The sequence below is a fragment of the Thalassophryne amazonica genome, chromosome 3, assembly GCF_902500255.1.
Source record: "Thalassophryne amazonica chromosome 3, fThaAma1.1, whole genome shotgun sequence".
Classification (NCBI taxonomy): Eukaryota; Metazoa; Chordata; class Actinopteri; order Batrachoidiformes; family Batrachoididae; genus Thalassophryne; species Thalassophryne amazonica.
In genome coordinates, this window is record NC_047105.1 from 32,288,042 (window position 1) to 32,299,320 (window position 11,279).

General features: G+C 42.1%; 1 protein-coding gene across 1 annotated transcript; it reads right to left on the reverse strand.

The window, feature by feature from the left end:
* Positions 1-1,756: 1,756 nt before the first annotated feature.
* On the reverse strand, positions 1,757-6,543 carry tshba (thyroid stimulating hormone subunit beta a). The gene is made up of 3 exons (XM_034166009.1): positions 6,459-6,543; positions 6,171-6,372; positions 1,757-2,363 (listed from the first exon to the last, which is right to left on the reverse strand). Exons 2-3 carry the CDS (start codon positions 6,330-6,332, stop codon positions 2,085-2,087), a joined length of 441 nt encoding a protein of 146 aa, XP_034021900.1. The 5' UTR covers positions 6,333-6,372; positions 6,459-6,543; the 3' UTR covers positions 1,757-2,084.
* Between the last annotated feature and the right edge of the window lie 4,736 nt (positions 6,544-11,279).

Below are 11,279 nucleotides of genomic sequence, written 5' to 3' on the forward strand. Positions count from 1 at the left end.
ACTGAAAGAACAAGATCGCAAGTACAAGCGGCCGAGATGAGTTTCCTCCGCAGGGTGGCTGGGCGCTCCCTTAGAGATAGGGTGAGGAGCTCGGTCACTCGGGAGGAGCTCGGAGTCGAGCCGCTGCTCCTCCATGTCAAAAGGAGTCAGTTGAGGTGGCTCGGGCATCTTTTCCGGATGCCCCCTGGACGCCTCGCTGGAGAGGTGTTCCGGGCACATCCCATTGGGAGGAGGCCCCGGGGAAGACCCAGGACACGCTGGAGGGACTACATCTCTCGGCTGGCTTGGAAACGCCTTGGGGTTCCCCCGGAGGAGCTGGGGGAGGTGTGTGTGGATCGGGAGGTCTGGGCGGCTTGGCTTGAGCTGCTGCCCCTGCGACCCGACTCCGGATAAAGCGGATGAAAATGGATGGATGGACCTTTTGACGCAATTTTCACATACACAATGCCACACATGCTAGCAGACAAGTAAAATTTTCCTCGAACCTGTCCTCGGAAAAAGTGATGCACAATCTCAAAGTTGAAGTTTGACATGATTGAACCTAGGCTATATTTTTAGAAGGTGTGAGGTTTATCATTTCACTCAGGACAAAAATTTATTTAACTGGTCCTGTATTAGATTGAAAACACTGTCACTGGCAACATAATGTTTGCTCAGTTAGGCCAAGGCCCCCCATTAGCTATCGACTTGTTTTGACAGTTATGAGGCTAAGGCAAACAGTTAATTCAATTTCAGTTTAAATTTATTTTCATTTACATAGTGCCAAATCACAACAAAGTTGCCTCAAGGCGCTTCGCACAAGTTAGGTCTAACCTTACTAACTCCTATCTAACTATATAATCATTTGTGTATATACTATGCTAAATATGCATATGTTTACCTCTGTACCACACTTTCATGATGTTTGCACCTGTTCAGTAGCAAAAAGCTGTTTACTATGAGAATTTTTAGCTTGCCCCGTACACTAACATTATGAAGCTGGGGGAGCAGCTGACAGTGTTTGCATTCTAAATCAATACCACCTACCAAGCATCAATTACATTCCCTTTTGCCCCAAGTGAAAATATAACAACTTCTAAAAATGGAGCCCAGGTGGATGTTTAATTTCCCCTTTAATGTCAAGTTCTGACGTACTGTGGCTACCATTATAAAGGAAAATCAAAATGAAAGCTAAACCCTTTTTCAAGGGGACTTTCCTTCTTTTGATATAAGCATATCCACTGAACTGTTCAAATCTCTGGGACTAACAGTTTTCCATCTACTGTGTTTTATTTTATGGTCATCAACAAGCTGCAAATACGAGATGTAGATAATTATAAGACCAGCAGATGCTCCTCTTTAAAAATAAGTGTTTGCTGATGAGCCCAAACAGTGATACTTTGGTATGTAAACTCTCACTGGCAGATGATGCAGTGAGAGGGTGGCGATGACACAGAGCTCATTTTTGTAGCATGAGCAGCTGACCTATTTATAAGATCTCAGCTGTCTTCCTGAATTCCTCTTGTGAACAGTAAACCTCACACACAAATTCTACTGACAATGAGAGAAAAAAAATCTTCCACTATTAGCACAGTTACATCAGTTTGCTGTTTGGTGACTCATGTGTCTCGTGTGCCTAATATTTACAGTTTAACATCCAGATTGGTCATAGAGGTGTGTGAACGTAGTCATGTGCCTTCCAGAATGAGAGTCGTGACAAATTTAGTACCCTGTGAAGTGCTTGTGTTGTGTCCGTCAAGCACAGCTGAGCCGCAGAGCTATTCAGAGACTTCAGTGTTTAATCAAGTTGCATTGAGGGTTTTCTTTTTCAGAATGCACACAGTAAGTCTGGGAGTACAACACAGAACAGAACACAAAGAGGGTGGCAAAATACCAGGATGGAGACCCGTTGTAAACTGAGCCACAGGGCTGCAGCTCCGATGTCAGGCAACAAAGGCGCAGCCAAATAGGCTGGCAGTCATAACAGTACAAATGGAACAAACAACATTTTTTCTAGTACAATCAACACAATACTGCTTTATCTTTTCTCATGAAAATCTGCAGGATTCAGCTTAGCCACTTAACGAAAGACAAAAGCTCAAGCATCAGAAGGGGATTACGTAGTTAATCTGACCCGGGTATGGTTGCAGGTGTCTGACTGGTTTGGTGCACTTAACTCCGCCCACGCTGGCTCTGTGGGCGCATTCATTGCTGTCAGTCCTGCAGGCACCACAGTGGCACCTGAGAGCCACGGGGTAGGTAAAGACAGGGTCTGCATTGGCGTTGCAGCCAGGCAGCAGGGCTGTGCGGTACTCCACCTTGTCATAGCTGCAGCCTCTCTGGACAAGGAAGCGTGGCCCGAATATATCTCTTATGTTGCTGTCCTGCTCACAAGCACAAGATTGACACAACACCATGATACGTTTCAGTCCAGGGTGCATCATGTCAACAAGCTCACAAAATAGCATGACATACAACCCCAATTCCAATGAAGTTGGGACATTGTATAAAATGTAAATAAAAACAGAATACAATGATTTGAAAATCCTCTTCAACCGATATTCAGTTGAATACACCACAAAGACAAGATATTTAATGTGATAAACTGATAAACTTTATTGTTTTTGTGAAAATATTTGCTCATTTTGAAATGGATGCCTGCAACACGTTTGAAAAAAGTTGGGACGGGGCAACAAAAGACTGGGAAAGTTGATTAATGCTCAAAGAATACCTAATTGGAAACAGGTGAATGTCATGATTGGGTATAAAAGGAGCATCCCCAAAAGGCTCAGCCATTCACAAGCAAAGATGGGGTGAGGATCACCACTTTGTGAACAACTGTGTGAAAAAAAATAGTCCAACTGTTTAAGAACAATGTTTCTCAACGGTCAATTACAAGGAATTTAGGGAATCCATCATCTACAGTCCATAACATAATCAGAAGATTCAGAGAATCTGGAGAACTTTCTACACATAAGCGCCAAGGCTGCAAACCAACATTGGATGCCCGTGACCTTCGACCTCTCAGGTGGCACTGCATTAAAAACCAACATCTTTGTGTGAAGGATCTTACCGCATGGGTTTAGGAACACTTCAGAAAACCATTGTCAGTTAACACAGTTCATCGCTACATCTACAAGTGCAAGTTAAAACTCTACCATGCAAAGCAAAAGCCATACATCAACAACATCCAGAAATGCAGCCGTCTTCTCTGGGCCCGAGCTCATTTGAAATGGACAGACGGAAAGTGGAAAAGTGTGCTGTGGTCTGATGAGTCCACATTTCAAATTGACTTTGGAAATTATGCACGTCGTGTTCTCCGGACAAAAGAGGAAAAAGACCATCTAGATTGTTACCAACGCAAAGTTCAAAAGCCAGCATCTGTGATGGTATGGGGGTGTGTTAGTGCCCATGACATGGGCAACTTACACATCTGTGATGGCACCATCAATGCTGAAAGGTGCATCCAGGTTTTGGAGCAACACATGCTGCCATCCAAGTAACGTCTTTTTCAGGGACGTCCCTGCTTATTTCAGCAAGACAATGCCAAGCCACATTCTGCATGTGTTACAACAGCGTGGCTTCGTAGTAAAAGAGTGCAGGTACTAAACTGGCCTGCCTGCAGTGCAGACCTGTCGCCCATTGAAAATGTGTGGGGGATTATGAAGTGCAAAATATGACAACGGAGACTCTGGATTGTTGAACAACCAAAGTTGTACATCAAGCAAGAATGGGAAAGAATTCCACCTACAAAGTTTCAACAAGTAGTGTCCTCAGTTCCCAAACACTTATTGAGTGTTGTTAGAAGGAAAGGTGATGTAACATAGTGGTAAACATACCACTGTCCCAGCTTTTTTGAAACGTGTTGCAGGGGTGGTGGCCAAGTGGTTAATGCGCTTGGTTTCAGAGCAGAAGGTTCCGGGTTCAAATCCCACCCCTGCCACATTTCTCCATGTAATGTGGAGTTGCGTCAGGAAGGACATCCAGCATAAATCCTGTGCCAATTCAACATGCAGATCCACCTTGGATTTGCTGTGGCGACCCCGAGTGCAAAACAATGGAGCAGTCGAAGGCACTTACTTTTTGCAGGCATCCATTTCAAAATGAGCAAATATTTGCACAAAAACAATAAAGTTTATCAGTTTGAACATTAAATATCTTGTCTTTGTGGTGTATTCAATTGAATATACGTTGAAGAGGATTTGCAAATCATTGTATTCTGTTTTATTTACATTTTATACAACGTTCCATCTTCATTGGAATTGGGGTTGTACTTGTTGCTTGCATATATTTCCAGAGTATAAAATCACCTTGACACTAGCACGAACTTGATGAGTAAACGCGTTGTAAACAGTAGTAAACTGTGCGTGAACTGTGTGTGGCTGCATGCCTGTGTGCAATGAAAATTTTGAAATGTTCAAAACTTCTGACACACATTAATTTTGTGAAATAGTCATGAACATTGCGCAACCTATTCGAAAAACTGCATGTCAATGTGTGTCATTGCATGCAGTGCATCTGAATGATTATGACAAGATGTTACATCTACAATAAACATAATTTTACACATACATTATCTAACTCATAAGAAGGAATGAAAATGCAACTGTTTTACCAATCCATTATAATATATTTATTATAAATAATTACCTTTGAGACAAGATTCTGGGAGCGATGAGAGAAAGATTTGATCAGCCAAATTCTGAGAGCAAACGCATCATTAGCTACAAAATTATTATTTTATATCTCATGGCGTCAAGTGGGACAAAGTGGGATACATTGGCACGACGAGTTAAGTGGCAGTGCGGGGATCGAATTCGTGCAAGTGTCAAGGTGCCTTACGTCTCGCAACTGTCCAAAAGTGCCTCTTTAACAGAAAAAAAAAATGTATAGAAGTAGCGCCAGAGAATAAATCGCATTTACCACTTCATGCAAAAAGAAGCAAAATGAATGTAAATGGTGCATTATTTATTTATGATGCACACGAGGTGCCAAGAAGCACAGCTAATGAGCTAAATAATGTGACGATACTTGGCACAAAAATCTGCATTTGTGGTTGTCTCTGCCTATTATTTGTGTTTGACAGGAAATTTTATTCCACGGCTTACTCCTGTCACTCTTGTGACCTTTTTACAGTGTCCATTACATTTGGGCTTTTCGTGTGTGTGTGTTTTTACGCGCTCAGCAGACAGCCTGCTGCTGCTGGGATCCACACAGAGTACTGGGGATCTTCGCTTCGAGTCAATAACTGCAATAAAAACAGCCAGCACACCCGCTTTCTCATGTCTGTTCTGCTGCTCTCACAGACTGTTCAGGCATGGAACCAGGGAACTGAGAGGTGGGAATAACCCCCACCCCCTTAGAGTAAATGTCCTCTAATAATAATAATAATAATAATAATAACAACAACCAGCAATATACTACTTTTTGAAAGAATATACATACATACAATCAGAATAAGAATCGCCTTTATTGTCATTGTAATTTACATTGCAACAAGACTCCAAAAGGTGCTTTTCTGAGGTGCGAGTAATTAACCAAATAAAAGATAATAAAAATTAACAAAAGAAATAATTTAAATATAAGTACAACTAAAAATAAAATGTGGATAAAATATAACATGGAAAATGAGAATTATGTACAACTGTGGAATGATATTGCACGGGAAAATATTGCACATGGGTACAGATGTTGCACAAGAAACGTTGAAAAGTGCAGATTAATGTGGTTTGTTGTTGAATGCTAGATACTGTCAGTCTTTCACTTAGTATTTGTAACATTTAAGAATAAAGTAATGCAATTTCAACCATGATGACATTCAAGTTTGGTTTGGACTAATTTATTGTTGACATCAGAAATTTAAAAATAAAGTAATTGTGATGGACATATATTTGTTTTTGTTCTTATTCAGTTGGTACAGTGTACAGCACATGCATTTTCCCATACATTGCTGGAAAAGGCCCGTTAATATTATTATTATTATGAGTAGGTCTTTGGCCCATTGGCAGTTTTATACAGGAACATTCCTGTATAAATTATAATTTTTCTGATTTTTTTTTCCCTGATGCACATTTATCTTGAACCAGACAAACCCTCCTTTGAAATGTTTGTGCTTCTACAGTTGAAGAAGTTTCATCTTTTGCCTGCCTACAGCGATAGTTACTTTGTCCCGTAGGACATACCGTACATACCTTTGTGTAGCAAAATCCCATGCAAATAGTTGTGTTGATGGCTACACAGAAATCACAGTCTGGTTTCTCCACATACAGAGTGAAGTCGGTGGGCAGGCAGGTGGGGGCAGCCGGGTTAAACAGCAGAATAAGGAGGCTCCATGTCAACACCAGCACTTCCATGGTAAGCAACGGACTTTAGGATTCCCAGTTAGTTCACAACCTGCATTGGGAAACAAAGACAGAGACAAATTCACATGGCAGAAAGAAGAAATAAATTTATGACATTTTTTTCTTTCGTGTTGCTACACTGTAAATGAGTCCGACTGACAGCTGTGTACACCTGCAGGACGGTGGATGTTCTAAGCCCAAACCAACCAGATGAACAGTATTTATGTAAAAAAAGGAATAAAAATAAATAAATACATATATAAAATGAGGCTGTATCTAAGCTGATTGTTATCTTGTGCCCTGTGACGATGAGGATGTGCTGAACTTTAAGTCCATTAGTTTGATGACATGAATAAATGATTTCCTTCATGGACAAAGTCCACGTAACAAGCGTAGAAAGTGATGCAATGGAAACTGCTACTGAAATGTGCAGGTCTGTGTCTGAAAATGACCCAAATATTGAATTCTGCTTTAAAAGGAGTCACTTAGACTTTATTAACCCAGGTAATTAGGTGCATTTCCAACACAAACCAAATGTTTCTCGCATTTGGGTAAAATCAAAATGAAAAGTAACAACATGCATGTTGAAACTATGAGTGATGCAAACCATACACTAAAGAAAACTAATGGGCAAAATTTTCTCCAAATTTTCATGAGCTTGAAAGCATTCACATCAGGATTTTCCTACACATTATTCCTACAGTAAGCAAAATGACTTCAGTAGGTGACAGCATTTGGGGAAATTCATCAGACATATTTAATAAAACGATAACTACTGCTAAAGCAAGTACTGTGACTGTTATTGCGATGTTTCCAGTACCTGATGTTCCCCGACATTTTATCAACACTTGTTTAATGATTGCTGAGGACAAAGTGACTCTCACATCACGCTTTACAGGAAACTACGATTGTTTCTATAAAAACTTTATAGTGAAGAAACGTTTCTCTGATGTATTACAGAGTCTTATAAAATATACTGGACATGGCAAGCCAGTAAAACAAATATAAAAGGATTAGTTACATTTTACAAACCCAATAAAGAAAAAGTTGGGACATAGGGAAAATGCATGTCTGTCACGGCATGGGATTGTGTTATAGAGCCAGTGGAACTGGAGATACGCACTTGTGCTCATTGTAGAAGTTCACGCATACACTGGATGGATGATCTCAATTGTATTCCACTTTACAGGTCCACGATCTTTACTGTTTGATTGTTCGGACAATTGTAATGACCAAAGGACTTTACATGTAACCAGATGCTTGGCTGCTTCTTCTGTCGTTGCATGTTTGACAGTTCTTTGTTGTGCTTTATTTTAAATGTTAGTTATTGATGGCCTGGCTGAGCCTCGTGTGGTTGAGGTTTCTTCCTCCAATCAGAGTTTTTCCTTACCACTGTTAATAATGTGGTTACTCAGGGGGTGGGTATGGGTAGACGTTACCCTTGTGAAGTGCCTTGGGATGACTTACAGTATATTGTGATTTGGCACTATGTAAATGAACTTAAGTGAATCAGTCTACTGTGGCAAACCCTAAAGGCCCCTTCACACATAGTGCGAAGTTTGGACGAAGTGCACACTTAATGTGCATGACACAGGAATTGTGTGCAAACCGTGTAATGTCGTTCCTGCCTCCAACACCTTGTACACCTGTTGCTACAACTATTTGGGCATGCAAATGCCTGAAAGACAAAGTGTGCGCTGTGCGAACCCATCACACCCTCTCACAGCAGGTGCTGGCCAAATTCCAGGTGACATGCACGAACGCCTAACAGAGCTCTCATGGCACTTAGAAAATGTGTGGCTAGTCGCACTCTTGGCACAACAACAGACTGCAGACAATCACTTTCGTACTGCTGTGATATTTGTCTAAGTCCCACACAAGTGTGACTTTGCAAACACACACTGACACGAGGGTGTGTGCGCTCCACTCACGGGAGGCGTGGCTTCCAACAGAAGCAGCTGTGGTGATCTGTCATTCTGGACATTCCAGCAAGACACCTATTGTATTTGGACAGTCATGGACTAACAACTGTCCAGTGTGAGGCACGTGTGTCTGATTGCTGTATTTACGTGGACATAAATAAAAACATTTACCATATACCTATAACTGATACACCAATAGGATTGGATAAGACACTAAAGAACAAATAGCAATACACCCTTTTCGCAGACGGGTAATATTTTTCATACCACCCGAGTATAATCAGCCAATTAGATGTCACGTACAATTCTTTCTGCCTCGCTTAGAAAACAGCGATTGGAACTTGAGGAGGATGGATGATGAAAGAAGCAAAACACCTTCGCAATTTATGTCGATATTTTGATGAATTTCTTCATTTACAGCAGCTTCATGAAACAAATGTACTCGAATGATTATCAGCACGACGGCGAGCTTACAGGCTAACCTCCGCTAACACTAGAGGACAGTTGCCAGTTATGGCTTCTGAAACAAGGGAGAAAAAAAAAGAAACAGCACAGTTCAGCTGAAGCATTAGTGGACATACGTGACACCAGTGGGAATTCCCACATGGAACAAGAGGTGAAGCTCTTAACAGACAGAATATTTTACATCCATTAATGCTAATCATCAATGCCATTAATGTTAATCATCAAAAATTCATCAAAGTATTGACGTAAATTGCGAAGGTGTTTTGCTTCTGATAATATCGCCGTGGTGGCAACAAGCTGCAGCAAGCGAGAGCGCGCACGGAGCAGACACTGACAGCCCCCAGGTTGAAATGGGCCATCAGATCAGAACACGCAGCGGGTGATCTGACCATTATGTCACCCACATGAGCTCTGTTTCACATGACGCCGTGTCTGTGCTGTGGCGTGCCGTCCACAAGACAAGGCAGAACACGTTGTAATACTTCAATGTCCTTGCTGATATGAGGCAGCTTCCTGGCTTTCAGTGGTAAAGTCTCTGACTGCGGATCAGAGCTTTTGAAAGGCGCAAGTTCGCCTCCCGGGTGGTGTGTTTTTTTTGTAAATTATTCCACATAAGTGGTGCGGTTCCACATGTACCAGCTGGTATGTATTTTTTCCACATAAGCGGTGCCATGTGCTGCACCTGACACTGTTCCCGCTTGGCAGACACCGGCGTATGCACAAACTCTCGCATCAGCTTCGTGCACGCCTGCCCATCGGCACGATGTTTCGTGTGCTAATTTCAAACTGTTTTGCTGTTTTCGTCCAAATGTAGATCATTTAAAATGTGATCAATTTGAATCCCAATTTAACCCCTGCAGCTGCTCCTTTGTTTTCACTCGGGGGCACCACACATATTGATTTGGCACAAGTTTTACGCCGGATGCCCTTCCTGACTCAACTCCACATTACACAGAGAAATGTGGGAGGGGTGGGGTTCGAACCTGGGAACCTTACGCACTGAAACCAAGCACACTAACCTCTTCCCACCACCCCTTCTGAATTCCAACTTAATTGGTTATAATTATCTAATATAAATATATTAAATTATAATTTAATATAATGGGGTGGGGGGTTAAAACAAGTAAAAAGGTGTGCTGGTTACATTTTTTTTCAGTAAAAAACACTGGATATCTGATGTAAAACATCAAAAAAGAAGCTAATCATTCCTTCTGTTATGGTTAGGGGTCCGGATGGAACCGAACCAGTCAGGAACTGAACCCAAATGCAGGAAGCAATAAAGAGACTTGGGAATGAACAAACAAAGATTTATTTACAAAAAATGTGCAACAAAGGTGGTAGAATAAATCAGGGAGCCTGGAGAGTAGAGACAGGGCTTGCTCCAAGCGGTGGAAGTAGAGCGCTGCAGTGCCGTCAGAATCAGGATGACGGAGAAGGAGTGGATTGTAATCCAGGACAGGAACCGGTGCCAGGTGGCCGCAAATGGAGCCAAGGAATGGAGGAGTTCTGGGAAGATGAGGAGGCAAAAGGTGAGTGGAGGCACTCTTAACACAGGAGGCTCAATAGAAGTGTTCAGAGTTAGGACAGTTGCTCAGTACAGGAATGTTCAGAGGTCAGAGGTCAGCAATGCAATGAAGCAGCAGCACGATTATGACGCAGTTCAGTTTAGCTGGGAACTCAGCTTCAGGAATGACTTGAAAGTTCTTATTAGGTCAGCACACAGTGCAGTACAGTTCAGGAATAAATAGATGAAGTGCTCAAGCAGGTACTCGATGAAAACGGAAACGTAGGAGCGCAGACCAACAGGAACTTAGCTGACTGAAGCAGAGCGAGACGCTCTGGAGGCAGGCTGCAGCTGAACAGTGGCACAGCTTAGCATTCCTAAATTGACATAGCAATATGCAGGAATGAGCAGGTGTTTAGTAGCGTGGAAGCCAGCACAGGAAAGCGCCTGGAAACACCAAAAGACAAAACTCTATTTCGGAAAATAGAGCAGCCAGGTTACTTCGAAGAGAAGCTGCAGGAAGCTCAGGATTCACACTGAGGAATTCTCTGTGAACTCTCTCTGTTGATTCTGGTAGATTCTGGTAGTGATGAGCTGAAAGCCAGAGTTTAAGTATACCACTGATCATCCAGCCCTCTCACGTTTGTTTGTTTTTTTCGTGCTCCTGTGATGAAATGAGTCAAATATTCGTTACGGAGCTTTTTTTAACTCACTATTCCTAACCCTAGTCCCACCCCCAACCCTAACGTAATCTTACTTCTTCCCCCCACCCTAACCATAACCACCCCGACCCCCTCTGCTTCACTTTTAATTTCATGCAGCCATCATGGAATGAATGAGAATGAATTTGTGCTGCCGTGATGAAAATGAGGCACTTTTCGTCACAATATCACGAACCAATAGATTAATGTATAGCACGACTTGCCGTGAGACCAGGTTGGATCATTGGAGGCAGATCACTCACAGGTGTGAGAAGCAGATGAGAACAGACTCCTCGGCTCCGCTTCATGCCACCTGAAGGAAAAACAGACAAACAACACACAAAAGGAGAGACAAAGGTAGGGGGCC

Excerpts from the sequence above, each read along its gene's own strand:
- tshba (XM_034166009.1), bottom strand. The coding sequence starts at position 6,332 with ATGGAAGTGCTGGTGTTGACATGGAGCCTCCTTATTCTGCTGTTTAAC. Across the intron at positions 2,364-6,170 it reads TGGGATTTTGCTACACAAAG|GACAGCAACATAAGAGATAT; the intron begins GTATGTACGGTA and ends GCTTGTGAGCAG.